Raw genomic sequence first — 21,581 nt, 5'->3', positions numbered from 1 at the left:
GAGCTTTATACATCATCTGAAGGTTGAATAAATAAGCTTTCCATCGATGTATGGTTTGTTAGGATAGAACAATATTTGGCTGAGATACAACAATTTCAGTATATGGAATCTGAGGGTGCAAAAAAAATCAAAATATTGAGAAAATCACCTTTAAAGTTTTCCAAATTAAGTTCTTTGCAATGCATATTACTAATCAAAAATTAAATTTTGATATATTTACAGTAGGAAATTTACAAAATATCTTCATGGAACATGATCTTTACTTAATTTCCTACTGATTTTTGGCATAAAAGAAAAATCTAGAATTTTGACCTATACAATGTATTTTTGGCTATTGCTACAAATATACCCCAGCGACTTAAGTCTGGTTTTGTGGTCCAGGGTCACATATATATTTTAAATTGATATATTTGCATCTGCATTTTGAAAGTAATTAATGCATTAATAAATGCATTAAATGGGTTTAGTTTTCATTCATTTAATTTTCATTAATGTATGCAATTTCAGCAATAAAAATGCATATTTTTCTAAAAAGAAAACAAACTAGTTGTTTATTTTAAGAGACCTATCTTATTTTCTTTTGTATATTTAGTATTGCTCTTTCATAAAGAAAAACATATCTGATTACTCGATTAATCGATCGAATAATCGGTAGAATACTCGATTACTAAAATAATCGATAGCTTCAGCCCTAATGTAGATGTCTTCAAGCCAGCACTTTGATCAAACATATGAAGTTTGGCACAGATTAAACATGGTTTGAGACAGTGTAAAACATGACATCCTGTTGCCAACAAGTGGCACTATGGTTATAACAGAATATAACAGAATATTGGCCTTTAGATGTGTTCGGGTGAATTTTGGTGCAGATTGGACACTGTATGCCTGAATTATAACAACTTTTATCATCGAAGTTTGTCAGGCCGCCACGGACATGCCCTTCAACGAAGACTAAAGATCTTCACAATTTAACATCACAAAGGACTTTAGATTACACTGACCAAATTTGATCCGTTTAAATCTCTAGGAGTTTGTTTAAATACAACGCCTGAAAATGGCAAAAACAGCACAAAACTTGTCAAGAAAATTTTAAATAACAGACTTCCTGTTGGGTTTCAGACTTTGTACCGGAGGACTTTTTTTCTATAGATATCGGTGTTTTACATGTGTCAACCAAACTTCATACAAGTATGTGAAATGTCGCTCGAGGGGCACTTTATTGAAATTTTATAGGTGCCGCTTTCGAGCCATTTTGACAAGAGTATGTTTAAATACAATGCCTGAAAATGACAAAAACAGTGCAAAACTTGCCAAGAAAATTTTAAATAATAGACTTCCTGTTGAGTTTCAGACTTCGTACCAGAGGACTTTTTTTGTAGATACTGATGTGTTACATGTGTCAACCGAATTTCATACAAGTATGTGAAAAGTAGCTCGAGGGGCACTTCGTTGAAATTTTATAGGTGCCGTTATCGAGCCATTTTGACACACCCACTTCTGAAACCCATATCGGATGTAAATTTTTACCACTTTTGGCACATGTGCAAAGTTTCATGAGTTTTCAACCATGTTTAGGCCCTCAAAAATGCGATTCATTTTGAAGAAGAAGCTGAGCAATTCCAATAGGGTCCTCGCACCATCGGTGCTCAAGCCCTAAAAACATATTGTGGGGACTTGGTTCTATCCATTGGTTATTGATTGGAAGAAAGCAGATCTGAAATTTGTTAAAATTAAACATACATGGATGAATCATTTACAATAAGACCAACAACATGCATTTGGAAAACAGATAGGGTGATTTTCCTTTTCATGCCAACTTTAAGGAATGCAACCTGACTTCTGTTGGAATTTTAGTCATAAGAGTGTTAGTCATAAGAAAGATTATGTTTTCACAAAGAGTTTCTGGGCAAAGACAAACAGATAAAATCTCTAAAAAATGTGTTGCGAAACGCTCGAGAGGAATGAGAAAGAGGTGTTGGTAATCACGCCTAGGTGCTGGGATAAAGAGGTTTCAGGACTCAACACCAGATCTTGGTTACCAGCACGAAAAACCTGAATATCTAACCCGGCTTTTGTATTTTTAAACATCTTAAAACAGATGAACCATGAAACCGCAACAGCACGTCGTGTGCTTCTTGCATTTACCCCTCTTATGTTCAGTCTATGCTATTTTTAAATTGTTGGTCTGTATACATATGTCTGATGGCTGTTAAATCAAACCCTGTTTTTTCAGCATCTTACATCATGAGCATACTTTTATAAAACAGCATCTTCTAACTGTTTTTGAACACAAGAAGCTTTACGAACTGATAGCAGACCTTCCCCAAGACATGGTCCAGAAATCATGGCTTCACTTGGCTTTACCATATAGCACTCTGCCATCAGCAAGGTTCAGCTAATGGCTTTTTTACGGCACTTTTTATGGATAGCCATCAGCTACTGGAATGCAGCTGTCTGGAGATCTGTCTGATTCTAGGTCATTCTGCTCTATCTGTCTCAGATCAGCCTCACGCTGAATACGCCAACCCAAAGACGAGCAAATGAATCAAGATCAATGACCATTTCCTGTTCAGGGATGACGCCGCTCAACCTGGAGGTGTAAAAATAAGACTTAGGCGACTGAGATCTTTAAATCAGTTAATCAGACACAAATCAAATGAGCTGTTTGGTCAGTCATGTGCTGCTCAGAACAGCTAAAATGCTGTATGGCTTGAGGCAATGCAGCCTGGTGGGTTATTTACCTTCACGCGCACTAAGGTCAGTCCGGAGCGGGCTGGGAGTCAGTACAAGCACAGTCAATCAGCCAGCCAGATAAGGCCGGGTGCCTGCGTCCGCCCACGAGGCATTATCACTCCTTTTATTTGTTCTGCTCAAGATAATGCGTCTTGGAGGGTGCTTGCTTTCTGCAGTTTGCGCTGTTTACAATGCCAGATCAAAGCCAACGCATGGCCAGGCAGCAAACCTGGCATGAGCCGGTGACAGATTAACCACCTTTCTCATCTCAGCGGAGCTGCCGGCCACCTCGGCCCTGTGCTCACAGAGGAGGGAAAATGAGAATGTTTTACACGCTCGGTTCCAGCTCTCTGCCATGCCTGGAGGTGCCGGGTAAGGTAGTCACACCTTCGGTATAAGGAGCAGGAACGAGAAGAACTTCAACTTCACCCACGGGCCAGTACCCAGCCTACACTTTGGCCTTTTTCACCCGGCTCAGAGTGCACTTGAAGGGTAAAGGGACACAGTGAATTGTGAAAACATAAAGGAGAAAAAAAAGCACTAATGGGTTTAATAAATAAGTGCAAAAATGACAAGTCTTTCTTATAGACATAACACTTGACTGTACTACGGTTACATGGCACTCATAGGCGGATAACGTACAGTTTTTATTCCACCGCAGTGTTAATATTTGTCATGTAATGAAGGATTTAAATTGGAGGAAATATGTCTGGCATGCTTTTAGACATCGAACGTGTCAGTGTGACTGCGAGAGTGTGAGTCTATGAACTAGAGCAGAGATCAGGTTTGTGTGCATATCCAAACATGACACTGGCTGAGTAAGTAAGGGTCTAGGCCCTTTCGGAATAAATATTAGTTCTACTTAAGCAAATAAAACCTTACAATTTGCCAACTGAAGAAGATATTGTGGTGGAACAGCTGCAAGGCTAAATGGATGAAACAGCATTTAGGAGAGAGGAAAACTAAATCACTGCAGTTATTTCCCAAACTGATTTGTGCAATAACCCAATAGATCACAAAAGTAAATTAAACTTTAAAGCACCCAGATAGATTACCAAGGCTTGGCGGACGCTAATGATCAGATCATGTCCTTAGATGTCCGCTTCAACTATTCAACCTGAGTCACGTTAAATGAAATACAAAAAAAGAATGTGGGTTTGACCATCTTCTATTGGTTTAAAGTACTAACAAACTATAAATAAATAAATAAATTATCAATAATGTTTGATCAAATATGTTTAGAGACCAAATAAATTAAAAAGAATAAGTATTAAATATAAAAATATTAAAAATGTAAAAATTATATTAAAAACTATTAAAACAGTAAATAAAAGTAATAAATAAACATAGAATATCTATTAAAGTAAAAAAAAATGAAATAAATTAAATTATATTTAAATAAAGCAAAAACCACTTAAAGAATAAAAATAGATCAAATAAAATTGGGGATTTTAATCAAGTAATATTCATAAATGACAAAATAAAATAAAGTAAAATAAAATTTGAGGCTTCATAATAACAAAATTAATAAATAAAATAAAATAAAATAAACATTTGGGGCTTTAGATCACATAAGATAAAATAATAAAATAGGATAAAATAAAATAAAATAAAATAAAATAAATAATAATAATAATAATAATAATAATAATAATATTATTATTATTATTATTATTATTATTATTATTATTATTATTATTATTATTATTATTTGGGGCTGCAAATCACGTATAATAAATAAAATAAAATAAAATTAATTTCAATTAAAATTAAATTAAATCACGTAAAATTAATAAAATAAAAATTTGGGACTGCAAATCATGTACAATTAATAAATAAAACAAAATCAAATCAAATCATCATTTGGGGCTTTAACTCATATAAAATAAAATAAAATAAAATAAAATAAAATAAAATAAAAAAAATGTAAAATTAAATTAAATTGACTGCAAATCATGTAAAATTAATAAATAAAACAAAATCAAAATCAAATAATAAACATTTTGGGCTTTAAATAAATTAAAATAAAATAAAATTTGGGGCTTCAAATCATGTGACTCGAATAGAAATGTGCAATTATTTCTCCAAGCAATCAAACCTTCCAGGTGATATATGATTGATACAAATTTTAAGCTGTGTTTTACTACACTGAAGTGGGACTAAAATGCAACAAACATCTATCTAACTGAATGGACAAATTCCAAAGCCCAATTCTGTTTTGAATAACACCATTAGTTGTTCTACATTCGTAATTTATAAAGCTGGGATGAAATGAGAAAATCCCAGAGCCTATATTTCGCGCTGCCAACAGCCTATTTCCAGGGATTTAAGAGAGAGTGGTGTAAAGTCACAAGTGCGTTCATATTGTCCCAGTGGGAATGTCCTCTAGTCCATGACCTCATAGCCTAAGATATCGTAGGTGTTACAAGCCCAGGGCTTGACCCCAAGGTGCAAGAGTAAAAGCTCCGGTCAGGAGCACAATCTAAGCTCTCACCAGCCGTCTGAGGTATTTTTAGCAACTTTTCTCTTTTTTTGCAGCCTTGGTGATTGAAAACACATTGGCAACACTAATAGTTTCAGGTCTTCGGATTCCAGAGTGTTGAAAACTGAACATGGGAGCCACAGGGGAGGAAGTTTTAGAATAAGCAAAGACTAACTGCTGAGAGTACAAATATTTCATGTGGATCCATGTAATTTTGTTTTGTACTCAGGGCAAAAGTTCTCGAGCGTAAAAAAAAAAAAAAAAAAAAAAAAAAATTAATGTGCTACGACTGTGGAAAAGCCCTGATGCTCTTAACCTTTAGTTGGTGGACAGTTGAACAGTAACTAGGTCTTCACAGACACATGTAGAATTAAATATCAAAGTAAAGGAAGCCAAGAACTGACTAGAAAAAATCATTTTGAACAGTAGTTTAGAATACAGTTACAAAATGTTCCATATTTTAAGATCAATCAGATGACTTTTTGTCCAACATACACTGCCCTACATACTACAAAAGAGCCTGAGACCGTGTTCTGGAGCTCAGTGGTACCAAGCCTTATGTCTCTTGACAGTATTTAGATAACATGCAGGGATTCACCGCCGATGAAAAGCATGTTCAAATTGCACATTTCCAGAGCCATACAAGCACAGGCAACCGTAAACAGTTGTGGGTGGCCCACAAAGACTTTAAATGATTATGCTAATGATTAAAAGAGTCCGGAAAGGCAATATTTCATCTCAATAACTCCCCCGAAAATAGCCTGAGTGTACATAGGCATGTGCGTGTGAGCGAGGGATGGAACAGGAAGCTTTGAAGTTTGAATTAATATCCCACACTGTCCATGTATTGCTTGAACGCAAGAGCGTTTCTTTTTGTTGTTGATACATCTTCCATTTGGAGGATACAAGTTTGAACCATATGTGCGTGCTAAAGAAAAGTACTGAAAGTAAGGAAAAGCTTTTATGTAGAAGTGTGTGTACAGTTGTGTTCTTACCTTAGCCTCGGTCTCTCCTCTGTGAAGTGTGTATAGGTGATGAACCGCACTCTGTGAAGACGCCCATGGGTGAGTCAAGATTTGGAAAACGTGGAAGTCATGGCCAAGGGTGTCTGCAGTCACCAGTAACATACCTGTAGATCAGAGAAGAGCGTCATTTATTTCACCATAGTGCATCTTTTTAGCCAGGGCTCTACACTTACTTTCCTTTTTAGGAGCATTTGGGCTCCTAACTTAAAAAAAAATTAGGAGCACAGTCAAATTTCTGGAGCATCTTCTAATCAATAATCAAAAAAAAATCTGTCCAAAAATTAGCCTTCCCATTACGAGATGATATTTGACTCCTTAAAGTGATTTACAGGGTTTTTAACAGTAGTTTTCAGTTGCAAATTCAACTGAAATGGTCACACTGTAGAGCCCTGATTGCAACTAAACAAACACGATTTCCCCACAGTATTGGTGACATGGGAAATGTTGAGCTGAGGCCTGTGATTAAAAAAGATTAAAGGCATAGTTCACCCAAAAATGAAAACGACCCCATGATTTACTCACTCATGCCATCCTAGGTGTATATGACCTTTCAGACAAACACAATTGGAGTTATGTTAAAAAAAATGTCCTGACCCTTCCAAGCTTTATAATGGCAGTGAATAGGAGATTTTAAGTCCAATAAAGTGCATCCATCCATCATAAAGTGTTCCATACTTCAGGGTGTTAATAAATCAATCTGAAATCAATGAATGTGTTTGCGCAGAAAAATATGCATATTTAAAACTTTAGAAACCATAATCTCTAGCTTACGCTAACTGTAGTACACGTTTTCACCCGATCAGCAAATGTGTGTTTGCACTGAGAGAAGCTTCAAAGGTTTCTACAAGTTTTTGCAGTGTTGAGTAATGTATCACAGACATATCTCATGAATGCTTTCATAAACAAAGTGTAGAGAGAGTGTAAATAAGAGATTCATTGTGCAGCGCAGAGAGCTTTGTTGATTATAATGAAACTTTGTGAAAACATGAGTGACAGCTTTTAATGATTATTGAGGAAGTTTGTAAATGTAATATTGATTTAATACAACAGTTCAATAAACAAGAAGTTAATATTAAGTGATTTACATTGTCTGACTACAACAGTTTTGCCTGATTTTGCTATTTCGTCAACGAAAATAGTTTTAAACAGTGTTTCGTTTATGAATGAACGTGCGTTTTTAAACAAATCTAGTGAGTCAATGAATCACTTAGCCATTCATAAAGACAGTCACTTGCTTTTTTCCAGAATGAATCAGCTGTTCGAACGAATCAAATGAATGAATGATTCGGTAATAAAATCAGTGACTTGCCACCACCTACACCTTCATTTTATTAATACTTTCATTTGATTTGTAACTTATTCTTATTCTACGTGTTCTTATTATATTGCTTTAATTAAAGCTTATAAACAATTTTTTTTTTTAATTTTCTTGGGGTTTACCATTCGGATTTGGGGACTAGTGATAGGATCAAAATCAATTCTTTTTTTCTGAATTGCGGCCTAGCGATTGCTCAATGCTCATCCATCACTGAAAGAGGCAGAAATGGCTACTCCAAATACATATAAATCTCATTTGAACATTTACTTGCTTCAAGTGCACCAACTCAGGGCTTAAACTGGGAAGAACAAACTGCAAGTCAAAAATGATGGCACCCCGGCTGCCGTCAAGTACTGAGCATTTCATGAGACACGTTTACATGGTTGTAAAGGGTAATCGTGTTCCACTACAATTTGTGTTCTAGAATTAACTGCAAGCCAAGATCTTCCCTCAGCTGTCCGAGCCAGAGAGTATGGATCCGTTTTAAACACAACCGCAGGAGAACCCAAGTGGAACCTCTGATGACAGGGCCTCTCATTTTCCCACTTTTATTTGAAGTTAGTGAAACTACAGAAAGTATAAGCTCTTACTGTAAACAACACACTTACTAAACCACACCAGAAAAAAAAAGAACCCGAAGCAAACCTTCATGGCAACGCAACCCCGCATACAACTTATTCCTAAAAACAGTGTGACAGCTCTACAGGCTATTTTCCACACACATGAAAGTCTGGTCACTACCGCTTTGGAAAGTTTCTCCAACGCTACGATTAAGATGGATTTAGCCGCTGGCTCTCGATCTCACTGCTGTAATTTAAGATGACAATAATTAGTGATTTTCCAATGCTGAATCTCTAATGCCGAGTTCACAGAGGGGTTTAATTTGTGGCGAGCGTTTATTGGGTGGTCTGACAAATCTAAAAAGGAGGAGGATATCGCTGGAAGATCAGACGAACTCCCGTACGCATGACAATGGAATAGCGGCCGTCCTAGATGAGCTCATCTGTCCTATTTCTGCCCACGTTATTTTCGCTTTCACACTTAGGGATAGCATCTGCTTTAGGTGTGGCTTTGCCATCTCATTGAGCAGTAAGACAGGAAGCAAGGGGGGATGGGCTGCGGCAGCGAAGGAAGGGTCACGCTCAGATTGCGCCTACGAAAAAGAAAAACACAGTCGGCCAGTGAATTAGACAGCGGTTAGCTATTTATGCTGTATCAGAAGACTAAACCAAGTTACGGCCTGGCCATAAACTAACCCACGCCCCAAATGAGGTGCCAAGCCACAAGAAGCATTTGCGTCAACTGGGAATACATGGAAGAGAGTGCCTTCTAATTATAGAGGCTACAAACGGAAGCGCAGAGTGATTAGGAGTTTAGGCGCTGCGGTATGTTTATCTGGGAGCTTCCTCTCCCTCACCCCGCCGCCCTGCCGCTCTCGCGCTCACCCTGGCTTTGACAGATGAGGCTTGGCCAGCTTGTTGGGACACAAGTTTGCTGATGGTACACTCTGTTCTCCAAAAGCCAGTGGAGAATGGAAACCAAGCGCTGGGGCTTTTGCGGCCTTGTTGAAATACAGGGCCTCACGAAGAGGCGTCAGTTGGTTAGCCTGTGGGAAGCTAAATTAAAAAGTGAGCTTCTCGGTGCTGGTAAGCAGCCATAAAATTTCAGGAACCTAAGATGTTAAAGCAATTTTTGACACATCCTATTTATAACACCTCGCCGTCAAGGCAAAAGAGTAATTTATGACTTTAAACGAGAAGTTATGCGAGTAAACGAAGGTTTTGTGTATTTGCGTAATCTAATAATTGAAGGACTAATGGGATAGTTCACCCAAAATAAAAATGGTTCATTAGACCTATTCAGACACTGATTCTCATGTGGACATCTATAAACAAATGTACATGGCACCTCAGTCATAAAACTCATGGATTCAGATGGCGATTTATTCACAGTGGAGAAGCTACAACAAAAAAAACTCATATTTTATAATATCACATTTATTATTTGATTATTTAAATCTGTTTAAAAATTGGAAAACAGACATTATAGCCTTGCATTTTATCTCTCAAAACGATGGATGTCATTAAAATGTGGATGGAGATGAGCAGAAACAACCTCTTATTTACATTAGGTAAACTTAAAGCTTTGTTTATATTTTTAGGTATATAACTGAATATAATACATAATATAACATAAATGTTTCACATACCTTGGTGCCACAATAATGACCCATTTCAAATGTTTACATACTTTTTCTTTTTGTTCTTAACAGCTCCCACTCGCTGTGGTGGAGTGGTTATGAAATATTGTTCTTGTAAATACTTTCCAGCATTCCAGTATTTTTTTTTTTTTTCCAGTATTAAATATGCATGCAAATTACAGAGAAGTGCAACAGCCACCATTCAGTGTTCGGCAGTGGTCAAGAAGCATTTAAACAATAAATTTTGAATTGATTTCTTCTTGTAAACTCAGAGATGTGGACTCGGACGGTAATTAAATTACCACACGAACTTGGTGTTTGTCAAGAAACGGCAAGTAATTCGTCCAGGAATTTTTACACGGGTGGTGGGAGAAAAGCACCGGCATTCTGCATTCGTACGGCAATAAAATCACTGGCTAACTCTGCAAATGTTAAAAACATCTTGCGTGCCCACGAGAAACAATTACCGTCTGAATAGGGCTTTTTACGCACTCTTTTGTCGTCCTAATTTTGCATGACCAAAAAAAAAAAAAAAAAAACTTCTGGCACATTTTCTTTTGTTTAGTTTATATAGGCGTACAGTCAAGCCATTTGTTTCATTTACGTAAACGGTGACATATTATACCCAAAAATTCTTCATACAGTGGACTATCAGTAAAAGTAATAAAAATCTGAGACTAAAATGTTTTGTTACATACCTTTCTATCAAAGTTATCTGACATTATTAAGACGAATTTGTTCTGACACAGTTTAACTCTTGAGTTCTTGTTTTATTTTTTATTACCATTTTCTAAACTATAGCAAACATACTGTGATGATGTGAGAAATTTTGAAGGTGTCTGAATAAATTTTGGTTTGACTGTAATTCATTTGTGATTATCAAGATGAATTTGTTCTGACACAGTTTTACTCTTGAGCTCTTATCATATTTTATTACCATTTTCTAAACTACAGCGAATAAACTGTGAGAAATGTTGAAGGTGTCTGAATAAATTTTGCTTTGACTGTATATGAACACTGCAGCTGCACTCAGATCTGCACTAAAATAATCGTCCAGTACAGCCTGAACAAGTTGGTCTCGGCACGACTGAAAACAAATTCTGAAGCGGTTCGCTTGTGGTGAGAAATCAACCGACCCAACGGACCAACGAGCCAAGCTGTATCATAATTCATAATGGGAAATGCAGTATTTAAAAAGCAGCAATGTCTAATTCTGTGGGTGAGCGCTTTAGTCATCACAGTAAACCAAAGCTTTTCAACTTAAAATGTCACTGCTCAGCTCCAAAATGGGTGCACTGCAAGAATAGCGTCCTGACAAAGTCTTGATTCCTGCTCTAACTGCATCTGCTACACTTATACACTTGGCGCCCTGTGATAATTAAAAGAAAATGCAGGATTGCAACAACTGAAGTCCCCATTTTGGAACAAAGCAAATGATCTACAGATCTTAAAATACCATAAAATCCAATTTTAAAATGAATGTGAATAAACAAAGTTTCATTGTTTGTACATTTGTATTCCAAAGCTTTTGCAATTGTACATCAAAAGCTAGTTAGGACAGACTGAATTCATATGAACTGCAAAACACATCGCAGACAAAAAGTAACCCAGATTATCCTTTCAAGCACATTTGGCCGTTTCTTACAAAAAGTCACCCCAAACAAACCGACATTCCACACCAAAAGCTGCAGAGTGATTCTTCATACTTGCATTCATCGTTTTGTTGTTCTCCCCTTAACAAGTCTTTAAACACAAAACATCTGCTAAACCTCCTCATAGCCATGTTTTATTTCAAAAGTGTCTTAGCCATTCTCCCCGACCAACTCCGATGATCTCAGCAGCCCGACAAGCGGAGGCCTCCAACTTGGCAAAGCTGGAGAACTGAAACAAAAGTATCCCTTTCAAATTAACAACACTCGTCTAAGACCTTTGAAAAAGAGGAAATCTCAAATTATAAACATGTGGATAAACCTTTAAAGAATGGACGCTGGGAATCGGTGCGGCTCTAATACCGCAGACACGAACTTTACGCGAGAAAAAAAAGAACAAATAAACACATCAATCACAGCATTTTGTCCTTGTGGCTGCCCGCATTAGTTGTAAAAGCACGACCGTGCGTGCATGCGTGTTTGTGGTCCTTTGTGAGGCCATTGGACGGCCTCCTCTGCTGTCATGCTGCACTTGTGGAGGTGTTTATGAAAGCTGTGGAACACACACACACACACAGGGTTGCACATCTCACATCAAAGCCGCCCACTCAAGCCTGGAGCGAGCAACACTCACTTAGTCCGGAGGCCACCCTCACTCCAACCATCAGATAACAGTACTAAGGAGAGGAGGAGACCGGCATGGGTCAACATGCAGTCAATAACTTGTTAATCTTTTACAGACTAAGTGAGAACTTCTAAAAGCTGGGCTGTTTGATCCCAACCTGGAGGCGGCTTGGGTTTGTGTGTGTGTGTGTGTGTGGAGTCGAGGGTGGCAGATTGGGGCCTGGCGCGGTGACTGTGCAGTGTTTCGCGGTGAGCCGGGCAGATGTAATGCCGTCTCCAGTTTCCATTCCTCTGGCCGGCAGGGATGACTGCTGCGGATTCCAGAGGGGGCTTGCGAGCACGTCTCGCAGCTTCGTGCGGCCAGGGATACTGTTTATCTAGGCACGTTGGTACCAAGGATATGCTCTTTAAACATGGTACACTGCTCCTGTGGGCATGCTGGCTTGGAGAGGCACTCAACGCTCTTAGCTACGAAACCACATCCACAATTCAATTGAGAGCTTTGAGGAAGGGAGGGGAAAAAAAGTTGGTGGGAGGAGGAAAAAGGTGCCCACGGTTCATTTGATCTACATTCAAGTGTAACGAAGGAGAATGTTTATGTATTTGCTTTACAGCCAAACCACCTGTAAGCGCTTGAATATTAATAGATCATAAAGGCCTTTTCTCGGCAAGGGGCAATCATTACTTTAATACAACACTTCAACGAAATTCGCCTTCTAGAGAATCAGTGTAGCCAAGGTGACCACGAGGTCACGTCCATTAAGGAAGGATGGAAGTGGAGGTTATCACCAGGCTCGCACGGAATCTGCACACTTCTTACTTACATTTCCTGAGCTGTTTTTGGAGGAAATTCTGGTTAATAATAGGCAGTAGACTTTCCTGGGATAAGTCGGATATATTTATGCACGTCAGGGAAGTTTCCTCCGAGGAGGCAATCGTAGTAAACAGATAAAACAACGGCAATAATACAAAATTTGACAGTCGGTGGTCAATGACGTGACACCTAAATTTTCTGCCCAACTGCATTTTTTCCAGTTAAAAATTGATTTAAAATGCATTAAAAAGATGCCATATATATGAAGTACTACGTATGGACCCACTTTAACTTTTCAAAAAAAGATTAGTTATTGTATTTTTTTCTGTTATTCAAAATGTCAAAATATCATGTGGTGCGGCCATAACTGTTGTTTTGGAAATGTCTTTGAAATTACCCTAAATTTCTTCTGATTAATTTTCTGCACCATTTGGCATGATTTGTAATACTGTACAAAACTGCAAAGCATTTGTATTTATATTTCCATCATAAACAAACTTTGACTGATGATTTCCATTTTATGAAATATCATGTGGTGCGACCATCAAAAAATGACCCATGGAGGTATCAAGCACGTTTGCAACTCTCTTTCAAATTTGGAAATAAATAACCTTTTTAACTGCTGGTATGTAGGTACCACATTTTGACGTCATGTGGTATGACCTCAAAAAAACAAAAAAAACAATGAATATTAAGTTATTTCTTCAAGCATTTATTTTTAGTATAAATTTCATAGTGACCTTTTGTGGGAAGCTAGCTTGTTTTGTTTAGGTGGTGTGACATCCCAGCCTAGGCTGTGCGTGCGCTTGTGGGGTGTGTGTTTTAGGTGCCGCCTGGAGGGGGTGTGGCTCATACACCTGACGCTTGTTGGACGCAGTTACATTGTGCCTGGCGTGTTGGTGCGGCGTGGTTTTGGGCGATTGTCTCCGGCATGGAGTTCAGCGGTCTGTGATGTGCTGAGTGTCCTGCCCGGCCCTGACACCTTCCTTTGTTTATATTACATTTATGTTATTTTGTTGTGTTAAAATAAACGTTTTTGTTATGTATTGACGCGTCTGGACTCCTCTTTGTTGCAGCGTAAGAGCCGGCTGTAACAGTGGCCAATTCTGTGCTTGTAAATTTTGACTGAATTTGAAACATCATGTGTTGCGACCATTGCAGAGTGTTTTCCATTATAGATATATTTCCCAGATTGGCAGTTTTTGTGCTTTTATATTTAAGTAATGGTTTATATTAGGGATGGACCGAAACGTATCGGCCGAAATGCTTGCGCGTTTTGTCAGTAAAGCCGGTTCTGTAATCAGCGGTAAATGCCATCAGGTGCGTGATTTCACGTTGAGCCGTATTTATTTTAGCAAAGTAACAAAAAAATGTTATTTATTTAAGTATTTATTTTTATTATAAATTTCATAGTGACCTTTTGTGGGAAGCTAGCTTGTTTTGTTTAGGTGGCCAATTTTGACTGAATTTGAAATCATGTGGTGCGACCAAATATCATGTGTTGCAACCACTGCAGAGTGTTTTCCATTATAGTTATATGTACATATATGTATATGGCAGTTTTTGTGCTTTTATATTTAATTGATGGATTATATATATATAAAATACTTTATTTTACTATAATTTGGAATAGATATTTATGCAATTTAGATCATTTCAGACGGTTTATGTTTAATCTTTGTACAACATGAGAAAAAATGCAAAAAATGTATTTAGCGCATATGATTTTAGTTTGCATTTATTATGCATTTATTAGTAATTTATTCTTTATTTATGAATAACTATTGTAATCTATTTTACCAGATTTCACTGCCAAGCAAAGTAACAAAAACTGTTATTTCCTTAAGTATTTATTTAGTTATATTATCAATTTCATAGTAACCTATTCTGGTAAGCTAGCTTGTTTTGTTTAGGTGGCCAATTCTGGTGGCCAATTTTGACTGAATTTGAAATATCATGTGGTGCGACCAAATATCATGTGGTGCAACCACTACAGAGTGTTTTCTATTATAGATATATGTCCCAGATTGGCAGTTTTTGTGCTTTTATATGTAATTGATGGTTTATATATATAAAATACTTTATTTTAGTATAGTTTGGAATAGATTTTATTACAACTTAGGTAGTTTCAAACAGTTTATGATTAATTGTTGTACAATATGAGGAAAAAAAAAATGAAAAAAAACTTTTTTAGAGCATATAATTTTAGCTTGCATTTATCATGCACTTATTAGTAATTTATTATTTAATAATACATTTATTACCAGATTCCACTGCCAAGCAAAGTAACAAAAAACGTTAAGTTATTTCTTTAAGTACTTATTTTTATTATAAATTTTATAGTGACCTTTTGTGGGAAGCTAGCTTGTTTTTTTTGTTTTTTTTAGGTGGCCAATTCTGTGCTTGTAAATTTTGACTACATTTGAAATATCATGTGGTGTGACCAAATATCATGTGGTGCAACCACTACAGAGTGTTTTCTATTATAGATATATGTCCCAGATTGGCAGTTTTTGTGCTTTTATATGTAATTGATGGTTTATATATATAAAATACTTTATTTTAGTATAGTGTGGAATAGATTTTATTACAACTTAGGTAATTTCAAACAGTTTATGATTAATCGTTGTACAATATGAGGAAAAAAAACTTTTTTAGAGCATATAATTTTAGCTTGTATTTATCATGCACTTATTAGTAATTTATTATTTAATAATACATTTATTACCAGATTCCACTGCCAAGCAAAGTAACAAAAAATGTTAAGTTATTTCTTTAAGTACTTATTTTTATTATAAATTTTATAGTGACCTTTTGTGGGAAGCTAGCTTTTTTTTTAGGTGGCCAATTCTGTGCTTGTAAACTTTGACTACATTTGAAATATCATGTGGTGTGACCAAATATCATGCGGTGCGACCACTGCAGAGTGTTTTCCATTATAGATATATGTCCCAGATTTTGTGCTTTTATATTCAATAGATGGTTTATATACATAAAATACTTTATTTTAGTACAATTTGAAATAGATATTTATGCAATTTAGGTCATTTCAGATGGTTTATGTTTAATCTTTGTACAATATGAGAAAACAATGTATTCAGAGCACATAATTTTAGTTTGCATTTATTAGTAATTTATAATTTATTTATTAATAACTATTGTAATCTATTTTAGCAGATTCCACTGCCAAGCAAAGTAAAATAAATGCTCGCCATAGACAACACGTTAATTCTGACCCTGCAGTCAAGCACAAACTCCAGATTTCATTTTCTACTGTAAGAAAGATGTTCATTCTGTCTTCTTAGAACCTAAGCCAGCAACCTCCCGCTAGTCGCTATTGACCCTTCGCAAAGACCCGCCCCCCCTTGGCTACTGTTGCTACGTCCAACAAACCAACAAACACATCAATACCGCTGTAAAACTTCATTTTGTTGCCAGTCTTCATGCGTTTAATTGAAAGAAGAAGATGTCCTGGAGCTTTCTCACTGAGGCATAAGTTAATAAAAGTCGTTTAAGTCCAAATGATTTTATTTAGTACATAATTTGCATGATTTGATTCACTCAGTGTGATTTACACTAGTAAGATTGTCATTCATACAATTCACCGTAGGCCGAATGACAACATTATATATGATCAAATAAAATGCATGTGGCAAGTGTTAATTGTGAACACTGCCTTGTTATCCCCAGCTAACAATTTACGCAGCCATAAAATGGCTCTCATAGGTTCTTCTTGTGGATCTGTCTATGGCCACAAAATGCAGTTGATGCTTGACAGCAGCACAAATCTATTTTACGCTCAGCGGTGGAAAAGCACAGTTTCCTTGAAAAGCTTAGTCAGCCTAAAACAGGTCTTTGTGTGATTTTTGAAAGCCCCAAATAAATGAGCTAAACCGCAATCTCTAGATAAGAGTCTGACTGCAGAAAGGAGGAGTATGGAAAGAGAGTAATCCTTTCTCAGGAAACAGACAGTCGCTATAATCTCTTTCCATTTCAGCGCTCTCTTTTATTTTACAAGGTTCTGTTAGCTAATTAATCCTCTGAAACATTTACCGCAGCAAATACGATTCCACGATTCTTTATACCGCGCTTCAACGTTAATGCCCTTAATTTGGAGGATGACCTTAGGATTTTCTCAGGACAATGGATCATTCATTGCAGCTGAGGTGTTTGGAAAACTAACGTCGGATGTTCCTCGGGAATCTGGTGGAACTTTTGGAGACTAAAGCCAACCGGCCAACCAAACTAATGCAACTGCTAAAAAGCCTCAGAGCATGAAAGCATAAAGCTGTCAGCAAAAACCTGGTCCACGCAGGCGATCCTTCCTACAAAAACAAGCTTGAAACTAGAGGTGAAGAGGAGAAGTAACTCTTCCCAGGTCAAGAGGAATGGAAGGGGGGGATCAGGGAGGATGTTTCCATTGAAGCCTTGAAACCAAAGCGTCTGACTAAGGTTTTACAACTACAAACTGAGGTACAGACTTCACAAGACACTGCTTTTACCACCTATTGGAAACACCATTAAAAAACAGCCAAGAGACAACTTTTACCTTGTTTGTTTGTAATGTAATGTCTGGAATTGGAATTTTTGACACTGTAGCTTAACTGACTTTTTTATTAATTAAATAAAAAAACTGTACACAGCCATTTGTAGTCATTTAAAGACAATTGGTTAAAATGCTCATTCCACAAGCTTCTATTAAAAACCAACTTATTTTAGTTCAGAAAAATGATAAAACAAAACAAAATAATATAAAATAAAATAAAGAATGTGTAAAAACAAACAAACAAAAAGTAAAAAAAAATAAATAAAAATATATGCAAGAAGGACCATGCTACCATGATTTTACTGTATTTTTTTTTTTATAAAATCCAAAAAATAGTTGGAGCGATGACCTAGTGACATGACCTAATGCTCAAGCATGAGAGAACGCTTAAAATAGAAAAATAAAATAAAATAAAATAAAACAAAATAAAACAAAAAAATAAAAAATAAAATAAAAATTTAAAAAGTTGATTTTACTATATTTTTCCATACAATTTTCAACACTGTGGCTGTGGTTCAACTGATATTTTATTAAATAAATGAAAGTAAATGAAAAATTGTACACAGTCAGTACTAATTTAAGAATAAATCTATTGAAATAAATGTAAAAAAGGACAATGCAACCATTATTTTATGGTATTTTTCCATAAAACCCCCAAAAAATAGTTGGAGCCATGACCTAGTGACATCAAGACATAGTGCTTAAGCATGAGAGAATCCTAAAAATAAAATAAAATAAAATAAAATAAAATAAAATAAAATAAAAAAGCTGATTTTACTATATTTTTCCATAAAATCCAAAAAATAGTTGGAGCCATAACCTAGTGACATCAAGTCATGGTATTAAATAAAATAAAATAAAATAAAAATTTAAAAAAGTTGACTTTAAGCATGAGAGAATCCTATAAATAAAATAAAATAATTTAAAAGTTGACTTTTTTTTAAGCATGAGAGAATCCTATAAATAAATAAAACAATAACATTAAATTAAATAAAAAATAAAATAAAATTAAATAAAATATGTACAAATTTTAAAAGTTAAAAAAGGACAATGCTACCATGATTTTACTGTATTTGTCTATAAAAATCCAAAAAATACTTGGAGCCATGACCTAGTGACATCAAGTCATATTATAAAGAAAATTAAAAAAAATAAAATAAAAATTTAAAAAGTTTACTTTTTCAACCATGAGAGAATCCTATAAATAAATAAAACAATAAAATTAAATTAAATAAAAATAAAATAAAACATGTACAAATTTTAAAAGTTAAAAAAGGACAATGCTACCATGATTTTACTGTATTTTTCCATAAAAATCCAAAAAAATACTTGGAGCCATGACCTAGTGACATCAAGTCATGTTCTAAAATAAAAAACTAAACTAAACTAAACTAAACTAAACTAAACTAAAATAATTACACTAGAATTACAAACAAAAAGAGGATTGGCCAGGGATTTTAACAGCTACTGTGCAGAATTCCCATATCCGGGGGGGAAAACTATCTAAAAGATTATCAAAAAAAAGAACATTGAAAAAAAATCTATATGCACATCATCAGATTTCATAACGCCATTATAAAATAGAGCTCATGCTCCAGGCAAATTCCACTAATGTCCCGCTCTTCACTTCGCAATATGCATTAAAAGGCGACATCTCAGCCTGGGCCTTTAATCCCAACTGACTGTCCCACTGTGCTCAGGCACGACGTAAAATGGAATGTGATACATGGTCACAGCCCCATTAAAACACACACACAGAGACAGACAAATTTGTATGTGAATCTTGCCAAATGACAGTTTCTAAACCCCACAAACAAGCTTTCTCAATGAAGCAGAAGAGTTCTGCTCCATCCTTAATTGCTACCTCTGCGTGAAGACACGGCTTATTACTAACTCAAGGAAAAACAGAGAACTACATATAACGTTGCTGTCATCATAAAATAATAAATACATAAATATTTCCATTTTTTATTTGGACACCATTCTAATTGTAACTTCGGTCATCTATACTATATCTTCTTTTATTTCCATTTTTATATACAAATCAAAGTTAGCTTTTTTATACATTTTGTTTTCTAAACAACACAAACATAAAACACTCCAGCTGGGTGTTTGTGAGTGACTCATATAAGGAAATAGACATAAAAAGAGCAGTGGCCAGGAATTTTAACAGCTGTTGTGCAGAATTCCTATATCTGGGGGGAAAAGCATTCGAAAGACCAACAAATTTTTTTTTTTAATTAAATTAAAACTTGTACACGGTCATTGTACTAGTTTAGGAATAAATCTATTGAAATAAAATAAAATAAATGTAAATATAAAACAGGACAATGCGACCATGATTTTATTATTATTTTTCCATAAAATTCAAAAAATAGTTGGAGCTATGACCTAGTGACATTAAAGGAGAAGTCCACTTCCAGAACAACAATTAAAAATTATTTACTCACCCCTTGTCATCGAAGATGATCATGTCTTTCTGTCTTCAGTCGTAAAGAAATTATGGTTTTTGAAGAAAGCATTTCAGGATTTTTTTTCCATATAATGGACTTCAATGGTGCCCCGATTTTGAACAGTTTAAATGCAGCTTCAAAGGGCTCTAAACGATCCCATCCGTGGAAGAAGGGTCTTATCTAGCGAAACAAATCAGTCATTTTTTTCGAAAAATAAAAATTTGTATACTTTTTAAGCACAAAAGCTTGTGTAGCACTAGCTCTGGGATGCGCGTCCACAACGCTAACGTTACGTACTATGGAATCACTGCTAAGTTCATCGTCTGTGTACTGTGTATATGGTGAAAAACTCCATCTCATTTTCTCCTACAACTTCAGAATCGTGCAACATGGTTGTATCTTTTTGTCTGTAAACAGCGTTTGACTTTTTATTTTCACTTACTTAGTCTTTGTACGTTTGTGACCTTTCGACCTGTTCCGCAGTACGTAAAGTCGTGGACGCACATCCCAGAATGGTGCTACATGAGCTTTTGTGCTTAAAGTATACAAATTTTTATTTTTAGAAAAAAAAATGACAGATTGTTTCGCTAGATAAGACACTTCTTCCGCGGATGGGATTGTTTAGAGCCCTTTGAAGCTGCATTTAACCTACATTTTGCAGGTTCAAAATCGGGGCACCACTGAAGTCCATTATATGGAGAAAAATACTAAAATGTTTTCCTCTAAAACATTTCTTTACGACTGAAGACAGAAAGACACGAACATCTTGAATGACAATGGGTGAGTAAATAATTTGTAAATTGTTGTTCTGGAAGTGGAGTTCTCCTTTAACTCATGGTACTTAAGCACGAGAGAATCCTAAAAATAAAATAAAATAAAATACTATAATGTAAAAAGGAAAATGCAACCATTATTTTATGGTATTTTTCCATAAAATGACCTTCTGACATGAAGTCATGGTGCTTAAGCATACGAGAATTCTAAAGAATATAATAAAATAAAATACATTACATGAAAAAATTAAATTAAATTAAATTAAATTAAAAAAAAAAAAAAAAAAAAAAAAAAAACACAACACATAAAAAAAAAGTAAAATACTATAGTAAAAAGGACAATGCAACCATGATTTTACTGTATTTTTCCATAAAATCCAAAATAATAGTTGGAGCCATGACACAGTACCATTAAGTCATGGTGATTAAGCATGAGAGAATCATAAAAAATAAAAAAAAAATAAAAACAAAATAAAATAAAATGCATGTAAAAAAAAATATATGTACTATATGTAAAAAGGACAATGCAACCATTATTTTACGGTACTTTTCCATAAAATCCAAAAATTATGACCTGGTGACAAAGTCATGGTGCTTAAGCATGAGAGAATCCTAAAAAATAAAATAAATAAAACAAAATAAAATAACAGAGTATATAAATCATAATTTTTTTTTTTTAACCAAATTTAATTTGGACCCCATTCTAAGTGTAACATTTATACTACGTTCTTTTCTGTTTTTTTTTTTTTTTTTTTATTTTGTTTTCTAAACAACACAAATCTAAAACACTCCAGCTGGGTGTTTGTGAATGACTCATGGGAGTGGGTGCTAGAAAGGCCACATCCGCAACAGACAAACAGGCTCTTCAGATCACCCTTCCTCTTTAAGAACCCGCAAGCAAACACTTGCCAGAATGAACAGAGCTAAACTAAGCTGCCTCGCAAGAGCAGATTCCTTGATGCTT

General features: G+C 35.4%; 1 protein-coding gene across 3 annotated transcripts in view; it reads right to left on the bottom strand.

Moving 5' to 3' along the window:
- The window catches only part of bcas3 (BCAS3 microtubule associated cell migration factor), a 324,375-nt gene that overhangs the window by 241,820 nt on the left and 60,974 nt on the right, over positions 1-21,581 (bottom strand). For all 3 annotated transcript variants that reach the window (XM_051129928.1, XM_051129927.1, XM_051129929.1), the window contains exon 14: positions 6,211-6,344. In XM_051129928.1, coding sequence (XP_050985885.1) covers positions 6,211-6,344 — 134 coding nt within the window. The remainder of the gene's footprint in view (positions 1-6,210; positions 6,345-21,581) is intronic.

This window comes from Labeo rohita, chromosome 15 (assembly GCF_022985175.1).
Source record: "Labeo rohita strain BAU-BD-2019 chromosome 15, IGBB_LRoh.1.0, whole genome shotgun sequence".
Lineage (NCBI taxonomy): Eukaryota > Metazoa > Chordata > Actinopteri > Cypriniformes > Cyprinidae > Labeo > Labeo rohita.
This window is presented reverse-complemented; position numbering and strand designations above follow the sequence as displayed.